Source organism: Suncus etruscus, chromosome 3, assembly GCF_024139225.1.
Source record: "Suncus etruscus isolate mSunEtr1 chromosome 3, mSunEtr1.pri.cur, whole genome shotgun sequence".
NCBI lineage: Eukaryota > Metazoa > Chordata > Mammalia > Eulipotyphla > Soricidae > Suncus > Suncus etruscus.
This window is the reverse complement of record NC_064850.1, coordinates 92,408,534-92,431,697: the sequence shown is the minus strand read 5'-3', so window position 1 is coordinate 92,431,697 and position 23,164 is coordinate 92,408,534. Positions and strand designations below refer to the sequence as shown.

At 43.7% G+C, this 23,164-nt stretch overlaps 1 protein-coding gene across 2 annotated transcripts in view; it reads left to right on the top strand.

Annotated features, from left to right (window-relative positions):
- Nucleotides 1–2,830: 2,830 nt before the first annotated feature.
- The window catches only part of LOXL2 (lysyl oxidase like 2), a 60,578-nt gene continuing 40,244 nt past the window's right edge, over nt 2,831–23,164 (top strand). For both annotated transcript variants that reach the window (XM_049769442.1, XM_049769441.1), the window contains exons 1-2: nt 2,831–3,231; nt 17,800–17,975. In XM_049769442.1, coding sequence (XP_049625399.1) covers nt 2,877–3,231; nt 17,800–17,975 — 531 coding nt within the window. In that variant the 5' untranslated portion in view covers nt 2,831–2,876. The remainder of the gene's footprint in view (nt 3,232–17,799; nt 17,976–23,164) is intronic.

The window sequence follows — 23,164 nt, the reverse complement described above, 5'->3', positions numbered from 1 at the left end:
CTTAGCTTTGGGTTCTTGTGACATTGAGTTTGACTCTGTGCAGCCTCAACAATATCTTCAGAGACATATACGCTTCTAGTATCTCATTGACCTTTCTTAGTTATTTTTAGCTGAAAGTTTATCTAAATCTGGCTAGTTCCCTGTAGACAGAAAGATGGTGTGGAAGTGACTTGAGTTAGGTTCTGTGCCCTGGGCTGAGGGTTGAGAAGAGTCTGATGTGACAACACTCTGATATATTTTGGGGTTGAAGGTAAAAGAGGAACTCTCCAGTTTGAACTGAGGGAGCCCAGAGACCACTTTCTCAGGTGGTTCAGTCGAGGGCCCAGGGTGTATTGCTGCTCAGGCCCTTGGTGCCAGGATAACCAAGTCTGCTCCAGCATTGTTTGGGGTCTCCAGGGCCACTCCTAGTAGTACTTGGGAGACCATGTGATGCAGGGGATCAAACCCAGGTCAGCACATGTTTGACATGTACCCTTAACTGCTATACTATTTCTTGGTCCCGAAATTATCTTTTTTTTTTTTTTTGAAAAGACATTTATTTTGACTAGGAAACTCAAAGAAGTTTCTTGGAAATACTTGAGAGAATGGGAGCAATTGTGATATTCTCCTTGGAGGGAGAGCATGAGTGGAGTAGGGAGGGAGGCTTGAACTGAAACTAAAGCAGGCAGGCGGATATGATTGTACATGTGTATGACATGGGCAGAAAGGGAGAAAATGTTTTTGGAAGTGAACCTGAGTTAACCATGTTTTCTAACCACGTTAGAAAAACTTCCATGTCTCTGTAGCGTGTGGACATTTTTTTCTGGTTCCAGGGCCATGTCTGGTGGCATTTTCCAGATTTTTCCTGGTCACTCTTGATGCTTATATGCAGAGATTTAATGCTCAGAAGATTATATACAGTTTTGGGGAATCAATCCTGGTTTGCCTGTGTGTAAGTCAAGTTCCTCTCTGCCTTAGTGTCTCTCCATCCCAGGATGTGGACATTCCCATATAGAGACTGGTGGAGCCGTCAGTTTTGGTAGCTTCAGAGTGGCTCATTATGGCTTTGCCCACACTCAGTGTTCAATCCCAATCAAATCCTTAAAGGTACCTGGTTCTTGGCTCCTCTCACTGGCAGAATAATATTTACAACCTCCCCCTAATCACAAAGTCCTGGTCAGGCAGAGATAAGCTGGGAGCTGTAAATATGTCATGTTGGGAGTAAAGGAGCCAGACCACAGAGATCCTGATTTCCCTAGATCTCTTTCAGCAGTCTGAGGAGCTTTGAAGGATCTAGCCTGTGAACCCCCTTTATGGCCTGGCCTTATCTGTAAGACAGTATGGGGACAGTAGGGCATCTAGGGTCCTTTCAAAGTCCTTGGAGCTGGGGGTCCCTTGAGCTCTGACTTCCCAACCCAGCATTGTCCGGGGCACTGTGCATGCTGGGTAACCCCTAGACCTGGAACACCCCTCAGGTGCACTCATGCTAAAGCAGTGCAATCACCTCATCTGATTCTCCATGATGGGTGTGCCATAGTGGAAGACTTAGGAGCCCCCTACCTGATTCCAGTAGCCAAGTATGTCCCCTCTTGGCTGCAGTCATGGTTCCTGGTTTTGCTTGGGATGTGCAAGGCTTCCTGAGGGTGAGTGAGGAAGGCCAGTGTCTACTTGCTCCCTGTGTTGAGCTTGCTTCCAAAGTGAGCTCAGCTCAGGGCAGCCAAGGGGAGCGTTTGGGGCTTTTCCCAGTCACCGTGTTCCCTTTCTCAGTCAACTTGCAATAGAGCACATAGACATTAGGTGGGTAGGATGAGTCTCAAGATGTCTGGAAGTGTCTGGGGCTCTGGCACAAGGGCAAAAAGAACCGCTGCTGGGAGCAAGTAGAGAGTGAGACTCATCTCCCTGTCTCACTCAGTACACTGCCATCCAGAGGAACAAAGATGTTTCACAAGGGAGCTCTATGTGGCCTCCTCAGGACATGGGCGCTAGTGGCAAAGTTTCTGAACCTCAAACTCCTTATTCAATAAGCACTTCCAGACAATTCTGGAAGAGCCAGGAAGAAAGGCCAGCGCTGTCCTGAGCCAGGCACAACATTCTTCAGTGAGGTTGGTAAGGGAGAGAAGAGGCTCTGGATAGCAGTTTTCTTGAGGTGGCTCAGACTAGAGGGAAAAAGACCAGAAGTGCATGATGTATAAGATTGTATTGGAGCTGCCCCAATACGCACTTCTCCAATACATCCAGTAATTCAGGAGACAGCCCCAGGGACTCCACTGGGCCTGCTTTAGGTAGGGTGTACTGAGGACTTAGCCAGGATTGGGAGATCCTTCTGGGTGGCTGTGCACAAAAGGCCAGCTCCCTACTTGGGTCTTAACTACTCTGAGGTCTGCCTGCAAATCTGGTGGCGGTAAAAAATCTCTCTTCTGTTGCCAGCCCTGGAGTGCTTCCCCTCTGCTCCTGCTCCCCAAACTGCCTGCTCCTCTATAGGTGTTTCTTTTTATACACTAAGAACAAAACAAAACAAAAATAAAAACTCAAAATCTGTTTCAGTAGTCTGTACTTCCTAAAGCCAGGAATTCTGCTGGGGTAAAAACATTTCTGAGATCACAGAGATGGGAATCCACCAATATGGCTGAATCATTAAAAGGAAACTGAGGTGGAATCTGTTTTAGATGCAAGAGGGAGATAGAGGCTTGCCTTGTAGGCACCTGACCCAGATTTGAACCCTGGCACCACATAGAGTCCCCTGAGTACCACCAGGAGTGACCCCTCTCCTTCCCCTCACACCCCACAGCCCACCCTGTACAGATAGACTCCTGTAACCTGCAGCTCTCCTCTTTTCCAGGAAACTTCCGTCCAAGCGTCCTCCCCACGCCTGTGCCTGTCTTGCCGCAGGAGGTGGGATGGAGAGGTGCTTAGGGGCCCGCCTCCGCAGCTGCCTGGCCCTGCTCTCCCTCCTCCCTTCCCTGAGCCTGGCCCAGTATGATATCTGGGCCCAGTACCATGAGTACCTCCAGCAGCCCCAGCCCGAATATCAGCGGCCCCAGGCTCCGGCAGACACAGTTAAGATCCAGCTGCGCCTGGCTGGCCAGAAGCGGAAGCACAGCGAGGGCCGGGTGGAGGTGTACTACAACGGGCAGTGGGGCACCGTGTGCGACGATGACTTCTCCATCCACGCCGCCCATGTGGTGTGCCGAGAGCTGGGTTATGTGGAGGCCAAATCCTGGACCGCCAGCTCCTCCTATGGCAAGGGTGAAGGTAAGAAGCTACTGGGAACCGGTGCTTGGGGATCCTGCTGCCAGCTACTGGGCAGCCCAGAGAACCATCATCTCCCATGAGTCCCCCTTAAGTAGGTATCTGGCAGCACTGCATCCTGCAGGAAGGTACGAGCAGAGGCAAGCATGCAGTGCTGCCTGGAACTTCACTGGTGTTAGCTGGGAAAGTCTTTCCTCCTGCGACTCCCCTTCTAAGTCTGGCTCCTCTCAGTGTAGACTATCTGGCAAGGCCTTGCCCCCGGACCTGCACCCTCCATGAAGAATCTTTCCTTTTCCTTCAGAAGCCATCTTTTCAACTTTCCCTTTCTCCTGTCTGTAGAGTTCCCCCTTCTTCCCTCCTTCTTTTCTTCCCTTCCTTCCTCACATGCAAAGCAAGTGTCTCCCCCACTGTGCTATCTCTCTGGCTTTAGAGTTAGCACTTGGAACACATCAGCTTATTGTTTGAGACTGGGCTGTGATGGGCATAGTGTTGCTTTGGGATTTTTACTTTTGCTTGCTTTCCTCCCCAGTCAAGTCCATTTGTGGGTTTGCAGTGTGTGTGTGTGTGTGTGTGTTGTGTGTGTGTGTTGTGTGTGTGTGTGTGTGTGTGTGTGTGTGTGCGCGCGTGCGTGCAAATTGCCATACCCTGCTGTTTCAGAGCTTACTTACTCCTGGCTCTGGTTCTGCTCACAGATCATTGCTGATGTACTCGAGGAACCGACCATATGTGGTGCCAGAAATTGAAAAGAGAGTTGAGTTGGTCATATGCAAGGCAAAAGTCTTAACCTCTGCACTATCCATTATTTTAATGCTTTTTTAAAATTTTTTGAGAACTTTGAAGGAGGTTAGAATCCTGTGATGGATCCTGGTGCTGACCTCATCCATTATTGCTTTAGAGGAAAATACTTCTCTTATTTGGGCTCTGTCTTCATGTCTTGGAGTTAGGCTGAATGCTTGAAACTCATCTTCCAGCACCAAACCCCTCTCAGTTACCCTTGGAGACTCTTCCAGCCTTGGGTTGGCAAGGGTCTGGCTGCTGGACCAGAGCAGCCCTCAGCCCAGACAACAAAGTTTTCTCTCTCCATGAAAATGATGTAAGAATCCCCTGGGATAACCAACCTAGAATATTACAGGTTGAAAGGTCTGGGCTGGAGTCCAGGACTCTAACCTTCAGAGCCTCCTAAATAATTATAACTAGGATAGTCAGGCTAGGGAAACATTGAATAATCATTATTATAATCCCATTCAACTTTTGATTTCTTTCATTCTAGAAATTATAGTAGCAAGGAAATGACATATACATGTCTCACCTTCATGCAATTGAATATTTCCTGTTGAAATAATGTAGAGTGTTCTTTAAAGTTACCCCTGAGGCTTTAGCAATGAAGAGGAAGAAAATGGCAAAGATCTGTTAGCAAATGCTGAATTTCCAAATGCATTTCCTGTCTTCTTGATGAATATTCCAGACACCTCTTCATCTTTCCACATCTCTGTTTATTCTGTCAGTTGAGGTACCCAGGGAGAGCACCAGATTAATATTTTCTATGCCAGGGAACCTAAGTCTAATTATTTTACAAAAACTTAAAAAATACTTGTTAATATATATGGGGAGTGTTAAATAACTTTATTTTACATTTTTTTGTTTTGGTTTTTGGGTCACACCCGGCAGCACTCACGGTTACTCCTGGCTCTATGCTCAGAAATTGTTCCTGGAAGGCTCGGGGGACCATATGGGATGCTGGGATTTGAACCACCATTCTTCTGCATACAAAGCAAATGCCCTACCTCCATGCCATGATCAGATAAAATAGATGAAGGTTTCTTCCCCATCTCCTATAACTGCCCAGAAATAGACATGGGGCTCCTAGAGAGCTGGAGTAACCTGGATCAGACTTTGTCATCCAAGAATGAAGGGACTGAGTTTAAGAGAGGAGAGGGAGAAGTGAAGGGAGCAATCAGAATCATGATCTGTGGAGTCTACTGTGGGCATGGAGGGAGGCATGCTGGGGAGGACAGGAAGGGCAGTGCAAAGCAGCTAACTGAACAGATAGTGCAGCTCTACTGAGATGATGGAACTAGAAGTTTGCTAGAAAATTGATGTGGGAATAGAGATATGGAGCAGATTGACATGGAGATGGAGGAGGGATTATGGTTACCAGAAAGGAGCAGATACCATCTGTGACTTGGGACAGTTGCTGATGTTGAATGGAAGAAAGTCAACAGAGAGAAAAGCAGAATAACAAAAAGAAGAGGATGAGATCTTCATTAGGCAGAACTTGAATTCCCCCAGGCTTTGGGAAAGAAATAGTATTAAAGGGCCCGGACAGATAGCACAGCGGCATTTGCCTTGCAAGCAGCCGATCCAGGACCAAAGGTGGTTGGTTCGAATCCCGGTGTCCCATATGGTCCCTTGTGCCTGCCAGGAGCTATTTCTGAACAGACAGCCAGGAGTAACCCCTGAGCACTGCTGGGTGTGACCCAGAAACCAAAAAAAAAAAAAAAAAGAAATAGTATTAAAGATGTGAAGGAAGAAATCGATGCTAACTGCTCATGTAATATTAATGTCTCTGGGACTTAAGAACTATGCTGTCCATGGGAAGCGGTTCTTGGCTTACATTATGAGAGATCTTTCGAAATGTGTTTTTTAATTTCATCAGCATCAATTTAAAATTCTAAGCATTTTATTGGACATATGATAAATACTCAGTAAATATTAGCTGATTGAAACATTTGGATTCATTTTGAGAATGTTAAAAATGGTTGCCAAACACTACTGGGCTGTGGGAAGGAAGAATGTGACCAGTGCCCTGTGTTGTGCTTAGAGGTTCACCTGCTAGCTGGCTGCATGCTGAACTGAAGTCAATGCAACCCAATTCCTAGGGAGTCCTCTGAGCACACTCACCACTGCACTGCCAAGCTGGAGCTGTGATAGTGAAACAGAAAGGACTAAGACCTCCTGGTCTTTCTGCCCTACCTCGCCTCTTGATGTATCTGAGCTCATAAAAGTCTTGGTTCTGGGTGAGGCAGCTCCCCTGTTCCCACACTCAAGTGGCCCTCAGCCACCTGAAGCTCCAGTGGTTCCTCTCCAGGGCTGATCTTCCCCACTGATTCTGGAGAACAAGAGAACCTGTATTGACCACTTGGCGTATCAGGGACTGATTTCTACTTGAACATTTTTCTTTTCTCCTATAGCCCTGATGAACACTGGCATTCAGGTAGAATTTTATCTGTGAGTGTCATTTTCTAAATGGAAATGTTAGTTTGTGTAAATATTGAAAATGATGTTTAAGGAGAAATATTTTATTCATGAAGAGAATCATTTCATAAAGTTAATGAGTCAAAAGAGTAAAATGAAGTTTCGTTTGCCATTGGCTGTTTATCTTCAAGTTTTGAGTCCAACCCGTGTTTCCAGAGTCAATCATAGCAGTTCTGAACTGGCAGCTATGGAATTGTCCAGAGTTACCTGTATTCCAGCAGGCAGAATTTGATGTTAGGGGTTTGGATCAGAATAGTCTAGTTGATAGGCATTCACCATATAGAAGAAACATATAATGAGGGGCCAGGAAAATAGCTCAAAGGGCTACATACTTTGCATGCTGGAGCCTCGGGTTTGATCTTGAGGATCACCTGGTTCTCCAAGCACCACTGGGAGTGAGCACTGATCTGTGAGTAGCCTCTGAGCTAGGATAGGGCCCAAAACTTCCCCCATCCCCCTAAAACCCACAAAAGACAAATATTTTTTAAAGTTGTGGTGAAATCATTCAAATGCATATTCCATGCATGATGTTCTGAATAAGTAGAGATTTATATTCCATGCTCTTAGAAAAATAACCAGACTGGAATATACAGAGAGTGGGATTTATGGGGCTAATTGATGTTACAAAGGAGAACAACTTGGGGGTGGGGGTCACCGTCACCTAATTCCCATCAGCACCCTAAGTGCTAATTTTAAATGTTTCTTGTCAGAAAATAACCCAGGTTCCAGAGGCTCTGTCCCTTTAGCAGTCAGTGCCCTCAGGACTGGGCCCACCTCAAATGTGAAGGGTCTTTTCCGTTGCTAGTACTTAACAAGACAAACATCGGTTTGTTGTTGAGACGGCAAGCGATTAGAGAACATATGTTTCAGTAGAGCTTGACGGCTTGAAAACTGGGCCAAATGGAGAAACCAGTTGGAAACTCTCAGCCCAGATGTTTTCAATAAGCTCTTTGTTTGCCGCAATGCTGCAGAGCTGCTCTCCTCAGCCTGGACAGCCGCCTGTCAGTGGCAGTGGACACGTTGCAGCCTCCAAGGCTGCAGAATCACTCTGAGTCCTCCCTGACCTGAAGAGCCCCGGTTCTTCTGGGTTTTCGCATATCTACAACAGGAGGGATTCCCTCTGCCTTTTTGTCTTGGGCCTGGAAGCTTTAGCATTCTCTGTTTTTTTCTAATTTCTTTTAAAATGTTTATTATTATTACTATTATTATTATTATTATTTTGTGTTACTTTAAACACCTTGGTTTACAAAGTTGTTCATGTACAGTTGTTTCTGGCATTCAATATTCCAACACCAATCCCACCACCAGTGTAAAATGTCCTCCACAACTGTCCCAGTTTCCCACCAATCCCAAACTACCCCTTGACAAGCACAAAATAATGTATTTTATATTATTTGTTACAATTAAATATCTATGGAATTATTGAAACTAATACTTCAGTAAAAGAAATTATGTGAAACTTGTTGCACAATGGGGTCATTAAGTCATTGACTAAGGGTTTCCTGTGTTCTTTTTTGCTAGTTGTGCCTTCTGTATTGTTGTTTTTGTTTGTTGAGAAAAGTTGGCTTCTGTGTTACTTTTCGCATCTAATTGAGTATCCTACTGGGTTGTCAGTATTGAGGAGTTTGGAAATGTCATGTGATGACAAGTGTGACCACATGCTCCAGAAACCCCAAAATCTATAAAAATGGGCCTATATGGGGCTGGAGAGATAGCATGGGGGTAAGGCGTTTGCCTTCCCTGCAGAAAGATGGTGGTTCGAATCCCGGCATTCCATATGATCCCCTGTGCCTGCCAGGGGCAATTTCTGAGCGTAAAGCAGGAGTAACCCCTGAGCACTGCTGGGTGTGACCCAAAAACCAAAAAAAGGGGGAGCCTATATAAACATTTACATGGTGGCAGCTGTGGATGTGGTTGCTGGAGCTTCCAGAAGTAGGGGAAAGTGAAAGCTGTGTACCCCCAATTTACCCCCAACTTAGCATCCAGTTTTTAGCTAAAAATCTATGTACCAGAGATTTTGGCAGTTAGGTAGTTATCTCTGACTTCGGAGGAGGAGGAGAAAGGGAGGTTGAATTTGCCTTGCACTTGCATTGATCCTCCCTTCCAGAGACCTGATTGTCAACTGCCATTGTTTTAACCTGAGAGATGAGATGCTTGATGAGGTAATTGACCAAGTTATGTCAAGCCTACACCAGAGGCACTGAACTGAGGTATCTTGATTCCACTATATGCTTGAGTCCCAAATGGAGCCATAAGAAAAATGGGATATTCGATATTTTCCCTTTTATTTTGTAATTCATATATGTGTATATTTATCACAATTTCAAAACCTGCTAGCTCTTAAATGAAAAATTTTGTAAAATACACAAGACAAAATGTTCCATATCAACCATTTTCAGTAAGTATATTTACTTAGTTATGCAACTGATCTACAGAACTGTCTGCTTGCAAACCTGAATCCTTGCATCATTTCGCAGAAGCCCTCGTTCCCATCCCTGGCAGCTACTGTTCTATTTTTATTCTCTTTCATTCCATTATAGCTACCATTTGTTTACTGTATTTTGAATGCTAGACACCTCATTTAAGTGAAATCAGATGACATTTTTCTTTTTTGCTGTTGACTGATTTAACAGTGATTCTAAGGCTCATCCATATTGCAGATGTGCTAGAATTTTCTTGCTTTTTGATGCTGAGTAATATTTCAGTACATGTGATACATTATTTGTCATGGACTCTAGAATTGCTCTTACTTTGGGGGATAAGGAGTAATCCCACAGTGCACATGAGTGTCCTAATATTATTTCTTAGCAGATCTGCTTTAGATTCTGAGAGTATAATTAGAAGTAAGAACTCTGGATTAGGTGGTATTTCCATTTTTAACTACTTTTGTCTGTGGGCTTTACCTGGCTCAGTGCTCACTATGCACTCATAGCAGTGCTGGAGTAGAGAAAGTGGAGGGGCAGCCAGGTAGTGCATTAGAGATCAAACCCAGGCTTCCTGCACACAGAGCACACACTCAGACTATTATGTGGAGGTAGTTACAGATCATGATGTGTCCCACCCAAATTCTATTCCCATCACCACATGGTCCCACAAGCACCACTGGGTTAAACCTAAGTACTGTCTTGGAGGTTCCCAGCACTTCTGTGATAAGTGGTCTGGCTGTGCCCTATTGTGGACCTGCGCAACATCATCTTCTCAATCCTTTGCATTGAACCACCTGCCTGGTAATTTAAGAAGTTTTTGGTGGGCCCCAAGGCTTCCTGGTCACCCCGTGGATTGCCAAAGAAAATAGTTATGGTTTCCCTACAATTCTACTGCCATTTGTTATTTTCTGGTTTTTGATAACCTCCATTCTGATGTGTAACCACTTTGTGCTTAACCCTCCAACACTTTGTTCAGTTCTCTACTTCAGGCCCAAGAGGGGCATAGCTTCCAAGAGCCTCTGGAAGACCACCCAGCTCCAGCCTAGCCCTAGTTTCTGAAATGCATGGTGGTCACCCTGTGACTCCCTGGGAGGAGTCTCACGGTGATAGCAAGTTTGAGAAGGGAGAAATCTTTGACTAGGAAATCAAAGATCAGGGTTACAGGGTACCCATTACTGACTGACTCTCTGAGTTGGATCTCTGCATCTATGTGGAAGTAAAAATACATCCTTGGTGCCTGAGAGATAGAAAAGTGGGTAGACAAACTACTATATAGATTTAATGCAATCCCTATCCAAATTCAGACATCATTCTTTAAAGAAATAGAACAATCAATCATAAAATTCACCTGGAACCACAAAAGACCCAGGATAGCCAAACACATACTGAAAAACAAGAAGCTGGGTGGCATCTCCTTACCTAACTTAAACTATACTATAAAGCCATAGTAATCAAAACAGCATGGTACTGGGACAGAGACAGGATCTCAGACCAGTGGATCAGAACAGAATTCCCAGACATAAACCCCCAGATATACAGCCAACTAATATTTGATAAAAGAGGCAAGAACTTGAAATGGAACAAAGAAAGTCTATTCAACAAATAGTGTTGGTACAACTGGAAAACCACATGTACGAAAGTGAAAATTGAGCCATACCTCACTCCTTATACAAAAGTCAACTCAAAATGGATAAAAGACCTTGAAATCAGACCCGAATCTATAAAGTTTATCAAGAATAAAATAGGCAGAACACTCGAAGGCCTATATATCAAAAAGGTCTTCGAGAATGGAGCACCAATGGCAAGAACTTTAGCATCAAACATAAACAAATGGGACTACATCAAACTAAAAAGCTTCTGCATGGCGAAGGAAACCTTACTTAACGAAAGAAGACAGTTAACAGAATGGGAAAAAATCTTTTCACTCAACATATCAGATAAAGAGCTGATGTCTAGAATATACAAAGCACTCAGAAAGCTGAGCCCCCCAAAACCAAATAAAGCCATAAAAAATGGGGAGATGAAATGAATAGACACTTCTCTGAGGAAGACAGAAGGATGGCCAACAAACACATGAAAACATGCTCACCTTCACTCATCATCAGGGAGATCCAAATCAAGACAACAATGAGATACCACCTTACACCAGTGAGGATGGCTCACATCAAAAATAATGGTAACAGTCTCTGTTGGCGGGGATGCGGTATGAAAGGAACTCTCATCCACTACTGGTGGGAATGCCCCCTAGTCCAACACCTATAGAGAATAGTCTGGAGAGTGCTCAAAGAACTCAGAATTGAGCTGCCATTTGACCCAGCAATTGCTCTCCTAGGTATATACCCCCAAGTGGGAAGGACATTCATTACAAAATACGTGTGCACCCCACTATTTATTGCAGCACTCAGTATAACAGCCAAGTCTTGGAACCAACCTCGATGTCCAACAACAGATGAATGGATCATTAAGATGTGGTATCTATACACAATGGAATACTACATAGTAGTCAGAAATGATACAATCACAGACTTTGCAGCAACATGGATGGACCTAGAACATGTTATGTTAAACGAAGTAAGTCAGAAGACAAAAGATAAACATGGAATGACAGCACTATTCTGAAGCACCTAGAACATACATCTTATACACAATTAATACTCAACAATCAAATAACAGGGTTTAACAGGGTAGAAACTCCAAACACTGTAATAGTCAACATATACTCGGGAGCAGTGCCCAAAATACATGAAAAAGGAACAACACAAACTCTTGACTACACATTATACCACAAAGAAACCAGCAACACCAGAAACAGCAGCATAGAGAGAACAGATATGTAATCAGCCTTCTACAACGAAGGCCCATAATAATCCCTTAGAGATCGTATATAGGATCACAGGTAAAGAATACCACGGGAAATCACTGACTCCAATGGAAACATCCCATAACACTACGTTTTAATGCCTTTATCTTACTATATTTAAAATAACCTCTCAGCTTTTCTGTCCATAGGCGTTCTTGGATACAAAGGGTGGACAAACTAAGATGGCAGCTCGGGGCTCAGTTACACGAGATACCATACCTAGCTTGCACTATGAGATGGTCCCGAGAAAACTCTCTAACATACACTTTATCTCTAGGTTATACCTTCTTTTAGGAATTGAAGCACGTGACCAGTCAGACCACTAAAGCAGCAACTGCAACGTACAGACTTAAACTACAGGCTCTACTCATTGAACACATTCAAGCAAACTAGCATTCCCTTGCTATTTTCTCCTCTCTTCTCACTACTTTTTTTTTTGTATTTTTTCTTTTCTTTGCTTCTCTTTTCTTTTTTCCTTTTCTCTTCTCCCTTTCTTTCTAATGTATTTTCTCTTTTCTCCCTTCCTACCCTTTCCATATACCTTCCCCTTTCCCCCCTTTGGAAATCCAACTATCCTTTCACCCCTCAAACCCATCCAGACCTCCCACCGTATTAAAACTTTTCACCCTCAGTCCTTACTCTATTAGGCATCAAGATTGACCTCCTAGCCCAACGAACCAGTACCCAGCACCCAAGCGAAGGGACACCCAGTCAAACCCACACCTCGTCCACTGCAAGAAAAGGCAGTCAACTCCCCTACGGACTCATGCTGCGCGGCCCTTCCTACCAACTCCCCCTAACGTGGACTGTTACTTGAAACCGGACTTAGTTCCAAAAGTATCCCCAATGCAAGAACTCTTCCAAGAACTCCCTGCCTCATATCTTTTGCCAATCTGAAGAAGGTCAGGGGGTGTGATGGAAAGGTGCCTGGGAACCCACACACCACAAGAAAAACCCAAAAGACAATGGGAAAACCTGTACTTCCAACATAAGTATAAGACCTGTATTACACCACCTCTTTACCTGCTTTTCCCCCAAATGTAAGGTAGTCTTTTGCATCACTTTGGTCCTTTAAATACTTTGTTAATTCATTTTTTTTAAAAATGTCTGTTCTACATATACATATGTGAGCACATACATTTTTATTTCTATTTTTATCTTTTTTGGGTGTGTGACCTGTTTCTGTTTTCCTCTCTGTCCACCCCCAAATGCACCGACAATATAATGTAGCACCATTTCTCCCTGCAAAGGCACACTAAAAAAAGGGGAAATTTTACATATAAAAAAGAGCTCTTATCTACTAGGGATAGGAACTCAGAGTTGTTTACAATACAGGGATATCTCCTACCTTGAAAATATGTCATGTGGACTCAACTTAGACCTCAGGTGATTAGACACCATCCATCCAGCCTTGAACCCTGGATCCCAGACATAGAAACGGCACAGTTCTTCACAATAGCTGCAGGAAACAAATCCCATCTGGGACAGCCTTAATACTGCTGGGTCACCAACAAGTGCCAGCTCTAATATGATATCCTGACAACAAGGAAAATGGGAACAACTTGACCTAAGAGCAGGTTGTCCTACCTTACCAGCTAACGATAAGACAAAATCAGAAGACTTGTCACCCTTTGGTAGGTCCAAAAGCCAAGATCGCGATTTACAGATGACTGGCTTCTAGAACCATGACCAGACTGTATATATCTTGGGACCAATAAAAAAGCCTAGTCTAGGGTTTAAACTATGACCTGCATAATAACCATGATCCCCAGTTCCAAAGGTCTGGCAGAGACAATTGCAACGGAATGGGGCTTCTGGAAACACAAAGAAAGATGCTATCCTAGGTGCAATCCTAGGTTCAGTGCAAAGACCAAGACCACCAACCACAGAAGATGGATTAAAATGACACTGAGGGAACAGAACTTCTAGAACCATAAAGACTGACTTCATCATAAGCCCCACTCCTGGACCTGTGCAGATACTGAGATCTCTAGATACAGAGGTCTGATTTTATCACCCAGGATGGAGCAGAAGTCTTCCAAACACCACGAAAGCACCACCGGGAGAGTAAATGATCCTGAACAGAGTCTATAGTTAATCCCATGACAATATACTCCAAGGGTGGAGAAACCCCATATCTCTTAGGCCAACTGAATTCCTTTTTGAATGACCCCAATATTTACTGTGCCAAGGCAGGAGGGGAAAAAAAGCAAAAAGCACTAAACATTTTTTATTTTTTATTTTATTTTATTTATTTTGTGTGTGTGTGTGTGTGTGTGTGTGTGTGTGTGTGTGTGTGTGGTTTTTGCGTCACACCCGGCAGTGCTCAGGGGTTACTCCTGGCTCCATGCTCAGAAATTGCTCCTGGCAGGCACGGGGGACCATATGGGACGCCGGGATTCGAACTGTTGACCTTCTGCATGAAAGGCAAATGCCTTACCTCTGTGCTATCTCTCCGGCCCCACATTGTTTATTTTTTATATATTATTTTTTATCTTCATTTATTATTATTTTTTTATTTACCTATCTATTTTTGGCCGATTTCTTTGTTTTGTCTTCATTTATTATTATTATTTTTTTTATTTACCTATTTATTTTTGGTCTATTTTTTTGTTTTAGTGTGGTTATTGAAATTGTTGTCCCCATTTATACTTATTTTTTTTCTCTTCCTTTCTTTTCTTTCTTATGTGCTCTGCCATGTTTCTTATCTCAAGACCATGGCTTTTTTTTTTTTTTTTTGTGGTGCTTATCGTTATTGTTGGAGTCCTCACTGGATATTTGACTCTTTTGTTCTGGTGGAGTGTTTCACCTTCTTTTTCTCCTTCGTCTCTGAAACCGATGATGAGAGCCTCTAGAAGGATTCCGCCCATTTTCGGCGTATTAGACTTTTACCCCAGTTTATTACTTTTCTCTTCTTCAAACAAAACCACGTAACTTGAACTAGCTAGTCCTGCCTCCCATTTAAAGGGGGAAATAAGGTGCAAGACTACTAAGTAGTAGGCTAGGTACAGAGGGGACCACATATTCTGGCAGCCCCGGGGATGAGAGAAGAGGATATGGGAGGTAGGACGAAAACGGAGGTGTAGGGAGGACAAATTGGTGATGGGAATTCCCCCTGATTTTATGTAAATATGTACCTAAAATATTATTGTCAACAATATGTAAGCCACTATGATCAAAATAAAAATTATATTTAAAAAAAAAAAGCGGGTAGAGTGTTTCCCTTGCAAGTGGCCAACCCAGTTCTGTCCTGGAGCTCAGGCATGATCCCTTAGCAGAGCTAGGAGTAAGACTTGAGCATGGCTGGATGTGACTTAAAAACAAAGGGGCCGGAGAGATAGCATGGAGGTAAGGCGTTTGCCTCTCATGCAGGAGGTCATCGGTTCGAATCCCGGCGTCCCATATATGGTCCTCCCGTGCCTGCCAGGAGCAATTTCTGAGCCTGGAGCCAGGAATAACCCCTGAGCACTGCCGGGTGTGACCCAAAAACCACAAAAAAAAAAAAAAAAAAAAAAACATTAATAATGATAACAATAATAGTGGTGTTCTTTTTACAATTAATACCCAAACACAAACATGTTTATGATCATGATGCTTAAATAAAGATATTATATAAGATTATATAAAGATTTATGTCATAAAGATTATATATGTATGTTGTGTGTGTATATATATATATATCTATATATATATGTTGCATTAAATAATTAACGATTGGGCTGGATGGTGATGGATGCCATCCCAGGCCACGTGGCTCCACAACCCCCATCCAGCCGGCGGGTCCCAGGCCCAGGTGAACGGCGGAATCAGACTCATCCAGAGACAGGCATCAGGAAGCATCAGCTTTATTCATGCCCTATTCACCACATGTGTGTGGCCTATCTCATAACCTTTTAAGCACTCAGCCATTCTTAGCTAGCCCTGCCTCTTAACTCCTTTCAGCCATTCTCCTTTGACCTCCATGCTGGTCAAAGACTCAAAAGCCCAGCAGGGCAAAAAGGGCCTGTATCCCCTCAGTCAAAGGCTTATCTATCTTTTCCAAGACCCCTCCCAGGAATGGGCGGGGTCTTGCAGGTAAGGTTACACATAATATCTGGTTCCCAAGACCCCTCCCAGAAATGGGTGGGTCTCAGGTAGCTACACCTAAATCCAGGGTGGAGTTACATATATATATACATACATACATATATATATGTATATATATGTATGTATGTATATATATATGTATGTATGTATGTATGTATATGCAAATTGAAGTTTAGAGAGGTGGATTGGGACTTCACACTGATTCAAACATAGATCTGGCTCTAGAGCCAGGTAAGTTCTCATGCCTCAATTCTGAGTCAGTAGTGCACTTCTCTTAGGACTAGAGGCTTGATATGGAGTCTGGTGGTCTCCACTCTGCTTTTCTTTGTTAGAAATCCAAGGGAATTTGAGAATACAAGTAAAACTTCACTTTGACTAGAAAAAAAAAAACTAAGAAAAATGCCATCTCATCCTCTACCCTAAGGTATAGAAATATTCAGGGAAATAAACAGGGTGAAAATGTCTTGAAGCATCCCACTCTGCTTTGCAACTGCAGATGAACGAGTCTGACTTATACCATTTGCAGAATTTATAGCATCATCAGTATCATTCTTTAGTTATGCTGGGCCAACAATCAACAATAAAACAGACTGAGCTCAGTATTTTTTCTAATCTATACATAGTCTTAAATTCAATAGTGATTTTCTCTTGAGTCAGTTTTATAGCTATTTGACTAAGCCAGAATTTAGGTCAGATCTCTGTATCTGTGATGTATAAATCAAAATGCCACTTCAGTCTCCAAAGTCTCCATTCTTCACTAGATCCACAGCTTCCACCCTTATCTCTGGTTTATGTTCCGTCTGTAATCAATCTACCATATTAGCTGCTCAGGCAGCAAAATTCAAATGGCCTACAATGCATTCTGATGGTTTTTTTTAACTGTTTATTTTTTTATTTTATTTTATTTTGGGGAGCCAGAGCTCCCAAGTAGTGTTCAGTAGGCTGAGTCCACCATAATTCTCAGCCAACTGGTCTCATATTTCTTTGCAAGGGTCCAAGATACTATTTTATTTGGATCCTGTGGTGCTATTGATTACCTGTGCCACTCCAGTGGAGCCTTTACAATGTACCCAGTAATGTTCTAGAGTTCATGTATTATGTTGTATTTAAGGAAATTAGTCAATGTACTTGTAAGGGGTAATGTAATGGCAGTTAAACTGGGACTCCTGTAATGACAGTGAGACTAGGACATCCTTCCCTGTAACTACTAACCCCCAGTATAAAACAGAGTCTGGCAGTTATTCGGGGGTGCAGGGAAAAGACCAGAGCAGAGCCTGCCAGCCCATGGAAAACCAAAGATAAGGGGCCGGAGAGATAGCATGGAGGTAGGGCATTTGCCTTGCATGCAGAAGGATTGTGGTTCGAATCCCGGCATCCCATATGGTCCCTCAAGCCTGCCAGGAGCTATTTCTGAGGGTAGAGCCAGGAGTAACCCCTGAGTGCTGCTGGGTGTGACCCCCCCCAAAAAAACCCAAAGATAAAGCATCAACTTCGCTTCTAGCCCTCTCTCCTTCCTTCCTTCTTTCCTTCCTTCCTTCCGTCCTTCCTTTTGTCCTTCCTTCCTTCCTCCCTCCCTTCCTTCCTCCCTTCTTTCTTCCCTTCCTTCTTTCCTTCCTTCCTTCCTTCCTTTCTTCCATCCTTCCTTCCTTCCTTCCTTCCTCCTTCCTCTTTCTCTCTCCCCCCACCCCCAGCGTGTGTGCATGCTCAGGCATACTACACATGTGGTACTGGGGATTGAACCTGACTCAGATGCATGCTAAGTAAATGCATTCTAACTATCATACAGTCTCCAGACCCCTAGATGCAATATCATAACATGCAGACAGTAATTGATTGTTCGTAGTTGCAAAATTATTGAAGCCCTCATCCCATTTAAGCCTTTGGCACCAACAATGACTCCAGCTTTAACATAGTGTTCCTGTTCTCTCTTCTCTCCCTCCTTAGGACCAATCTGGTTGGACAATGTCTACTGTACAGGCAGGGAATCCACCCTCGCTGCCTGCTCCTCCAATGGCTGGGGCGTCACTGACTGCAAGCACACAGAAGATGTGGGTGTGGTGTGTAGTGACAAAAGGATTCCCGGGTTCAAGTTTGACAATTCCTTCATCAATCAGATTGAGGCAAGTCCTGAGCTCCTTCCAGAACACAATTTCCTTCTTTGGTGTATAACTTATTTTTATTATTTTCTTATAACTTATTTCAAGCAGCCTGAGCACTCAAGATTGGGCACTAAGCCAAGTGTATCTAGTGTGGGGGCTGCTGAGGGGAGGATTGTAGAGCAGGGATAGGCCATTTATGGTACAGAAAATAGCTTAGGAAAAGCCATGAGGTCCTGCTTAAAAATCAACTGAATATAAGGCTCTGAAGCTAAAAAGGAGGGCATGGGGGGCCTCTTGTGCCATGTACAAGAACTTGCTTTTTGGGCTTGAAAAATGTATGTTATCAACTGGTGTGTAACGAACTATGCACATATTTTGTGTTCACTTTTATTTTGAGGGCCCACCTAGTGATAGCTCAGGGTTTGCTTTTGGCTCTGTTTAAGGATCATTGTTCGTGGTGCTTGGAGAACTATATTTAGTGGCAGGGATTGAACGAGTTCAGCTGCACACAAGGCTAGCTGTACTGCCTCTTCCATCCCAAACAGTAGGCATTTATTATTGTCACTTAGTTTGAGGGTCAGGAATCCCAAGTGGCTTTTGGAGTTGTTCTGCTCCGTCTCATTGAATTACTGTCACACTGCCTACCTGGGGCTAGCCCTCCTCTCCCAAACTGATGCAAGCACTCATTGTCAGGCTTTGGTTTCTTGCTGGCTGCTGGCTGGAAACTTTAGTTTCACTCCACAGAGTTTCCTTTGGCTAAACTGTCACTAAAACATGGCAGTTGTCTTCCCTTAAAGCAGCGATTCAAACTAGAGAGAGTAGGAACAGTCTCTATTAACCTCATTTAACCTCATTTCAGTGGCCATACTTCTTCAGCACTGCAGCTCTCTGTTGGCCACAGGACAAACCCCCTCCAGACAGGAGGAAATGTCCCAAGGGTGCTGCCATATTATGATGGTTCCCAAATCTGAGCAAGAAAATCAATTAAAAATTACAGCTACTGGTCCCTGGCCTGGCCTCACTGGATCAGAATGACTGAAATGGAGTCATTCTTTTTCTGGCTCTTCCTGATGGTCCCATTGTTGCTGAACTGAACTGACTTAAGTCAATATTTGTAAATGTCCAAAAGGCTATGACCCTTCTTCATTGATAACTAAGTTTTAGCTCTAGCTTCTAGTAAGTTCTCAGCCCAGACAATGAAACCAGACCTACCCTCTAAGCAGGGTTTGTGGGACAGGGCAGCAGAAGCAGGCAGCCACGAATCCTTCCTTGGGGGAACATGTTGGGGGTCACCCGTGTAGGAATGTGAACTCTCTGCCACCACATCTGGAGCCATCAGCATGCTGTAGCCTCCAGCTGACCCAGGACCGTGCGGAGGAAAGGCAGTACTGAAATGGCCCTATATGGGCGCTGAGGAAGTTCTGCCCAGATTGTGGTCTTTACATTTTTTTCGCATGACTCATGATCCAGTTCTTATGTCATGTGTTCCTAGAGCACAGCGAGTACCCTGGGAGCTTGTCCAGGCCACATTATAGCCTGGAAAAGAGCTGTGGCTTCTCAGCTGGCAGGACGAGGCCACTTCTGTCTGTCTGCACGTTTCAGAAGCAGTTCTTCGCAAATGCAGAGGCAGGATGGCTTTGGTGGATGCCCCTAGTTTGTGTTCCACTAACATTTGCTGAATTGTGGAGTTTATCATTTGGAAGGTGGGATTACCATGCCTGTTTCACTCTGTTTTCCCTTTTTATTTAATTTTTCCCCTTTTCTTGAAGGCATGACAGCCTTCCAAATATTGCTCAAGAATCCTGGGAGCCATTCCTGGCAAGGCCAGCTAGGCCACATAGTTTAATTCAAGGATCCAAGGACATACTGCTGCAGAGGTCCTATTGATGCCACCAGGGCCTCCTCAACAATACTTGGAGGAGACTAAGTACTACTGGGGTCCTATACATATAAAACATGCACCCCTGGTTCTGTGCTGTCTTTCTAGCCCTCTAACTTCACTTTTGTTCCCTCTAGGGAATAATTTAGGCCAACTTTTATGGATCTCAACTTGCCATTGAAATTGCAAGCTTCACAACAGCAGAATCTGGATCTTATTCACCATGTAACCAATAAAATAATCCTGGATACCTAAAGGGAGCATTATATTTGACCTGATTCTTTCCAGGAATGCAAACCCCAAATTATTATTCCAAATTAGTAGGTGAAGAGTCTAATGAGACACTATACAAAACAGAAGTAAGAAGTGCATTGAAGATCAGTTAGTTCTTCTTGGCAATGCCTTGCCTCATAGGACAATTAATTGTTTTTGTTTTTGCTGTTTTGCTTTGTTTTGGACAAAACCCAGAAGTTCTCAGTGCTGACTCCAGGCTCTGCAATCAGGGATCAGGGTTCCTGGGAATATGGGTTTCTGGGGATTGAACCTGGATCCATTGTTTGCAAGGCAAATGCCATGTGTGCATTATTAAGTCTCCATCCCCAGACAATTTATTTTTAACCACATCTTTGATGATCCCTGTCTAACCTAGAATATCTACTTAAGTGGCAAATGATGATGTGGGCTTCTTAGCATTAGGAAGTCATTGATACTTGAATAAAAATGAGTTAGTCTAATATATCAGTATGGTTGAGGTTGGAAAAATTAGAAGACTCCGGGACCAGAGTGATAATACAGTGAGCTGAATGCTTGCCTCACAAGCAGTTGACCTGAGTTCTATCTCTAACATCCCATTTGGTCTCCTGAGCCCCAAGATTAATCCCTAAGTGTAAAGCCTGGAGTAAGCCTGAGCACCACCAGATGTGACTAAAAAAGAAAAACAAAACAAAGTAGAAGATTCACCTGACATTAGAGAAAAACTATACTGGGAAAGGGACTCCTTCTTAAGAGGCCTTGCCCTAAAGAAATGTTTCTTAAGTATGTCTGTTGGCCATTTTTCAAATGAATTGGAAATAAGATGGATCATATCAAAAGCAGAAGCTTGAGTTGAGCAGACAGATACATGACTGAAAAATATGTTGGCAAGTTTTTCCGATTTTGGAAGGACTTAGGTCTTATGATAAAAAGTTTGGTGCCTCCCTTTGTCTGATATTGCTTGGGTACCTGCTACAGGCACATCCTGTCCTAGAAAACTGTTAGGGAAGAAAAAAAAGGTGCTTGTCCTTCAATTTTTTAGTCCAGGAGAGAAAGAACAAGTTTTGAGCAGAGTTGTAAGATCATTCCAAGGCCACCACTTAGGACCCAAGTTAGCTTTTAGGACACAGAACTGAGGCAACAATGGGGTGGAAGAGTGTACAATGGCTTGGGCGGTGTGGGGGGGCAGGAGGCCTTCTGTAGGCCTCATGCTCACTTGGTATTTTCCTAGAAGGCCTCCCTTTTACCATTGGACACATCAGACCTGTTGCTGAGGCTGGTTGGAAGCTTTCTCAACCATCACAGATGCAGAGACTTTGTTTTGCTGCAGTCTCAAAACCTCTTCCTTGCGGTCTCTTCTGCAAGTGGGACATGAAAAGGCTGAGATGTCAGGATGTCTGAGGAGACCCTTTGTGAGTTGCCAGAGATTTTAACATCCAGGACTTTGTGGCTAACGCTCATGTTTGCTGGCAGAATGGGTAGGGATCCTCCCAGACCACCTACCAGGGATATTTGTGGGATCTGAGAAGTTTTTCCAAAATACCTCATGGTCTGTGTCAGTAGCTGAAGTCATGGAATAATTCCACTTGACTAAAGAAATGTCCCTTATTAAAGGTCTGTGGATAAGAGAAGATGTGGGTTTGATGGCCTTGCAGTGAGGTGGAGCCCCAGAGCACTGACTAATCACCCGAGGGAAGGCGGTTACTTAGCTGAAGCATAGCTGATGGTGGTCTTTGAAGTGGCCCCAAAAACTTTACTCCCATTACACATGTGAACTTTGCATGAAGATTAATGTGTGTGCTCATAATTCATAAGAGATATGAGAGTCAGAGGGCAGTTGAACATAGAATGAGGCCAAAGTGATAATACAGCAAGTAGGATGCCTGCCTTGCACGCAGTTGACTCAAGTTCAATCGCTGGCATCTCATATGCCAACATACCTCATGCAGTGCTGGGAATAATTTCTGGATGCAGAACATGAGCACCATTGGATGTGACCGAAAAAGGAGAGAGAGAGAGAGAGAGAGAGAGAGAGAGAGAGAGAGAGAGAGAGAGAGAGAGAGAGAGAGAGAGAGAGAGAGAGAGAGAAAGAAAGAAACAGACAGACAGACAGACATTTATGAGATTGTGGGATGAAAATTGAGAAAAGCCTTAATTGAATAATAGGTCTGACTGTAGTAAATGAGGGATGAATGATAGTTCCTCTAGTTTCTATGGAGAAAGTTTTTCACCAAGTGTAAGGTAGAGAGAGTAACTAAAAAGCATGAATCATACCTAAATCCTTGGTGGAAATTGAGTAAAAATTCAGTTTGAGTCAGGATTGAATGCTGTTCAAGGCAATACAAACTGCCATGAGTGCTGAAGTGTTTTCTAAATTGCTTTTGAACCAAAAACTGACTGTAGTTTCAGTTCAAGGATCAGCTCTAGACCACTCATACAAGGCAGAACCAGCAGGATAGAGATAGGTCTGTCTGGAAACCAGAAAACAAAAGTAAGGGCAAAGCAGGTCAGACCTCTTATCAGTTAGAAGGCGGGGTTATCCTTCCAATATCTCTTCCAATATTTGAAGAATTTCTTGTGACTGTTTTGTGCTTATCCCAAAACTAAGATGCTAGAAAGGCAGAGAGGAAGCACAATGTGAAAGCCCACACACATAGCTGCAACACAGTAGTCACTGGGTCATTCCAGCAAAAACTGGAGGTCCTAGAGCAGGAATATTGCAGCCAGCATCTCCAGGGAGGAGCAAAACCAAATGATCCCTTGTGGTCTGCATCTGCAAAAATGCACCCACCTCCTTTCCAAAGTGAGTTGAAAGTCCTGCCTTGACTCTCACCAGTGCAAGCAGCATTTGTTCTGAAATGGCCGTGAATGAAGCGCTGTCAGTTATAAAGCAGCAGCTGATTCCTCCACTTCTGACAAGGAAAAAAGTGGGGAGCACACTTGCCCATTTATCCCCACCACAGGGCTCTGGATGAGCCTTGCCATTCACCTTCCTTGACTCCTGGAATTTGGAGGCTGATGCTGCAACCCCTCTAAACCTGCCTTCTCTGAGCAAGCTCCCTGGAATTCCCTAGGTAGA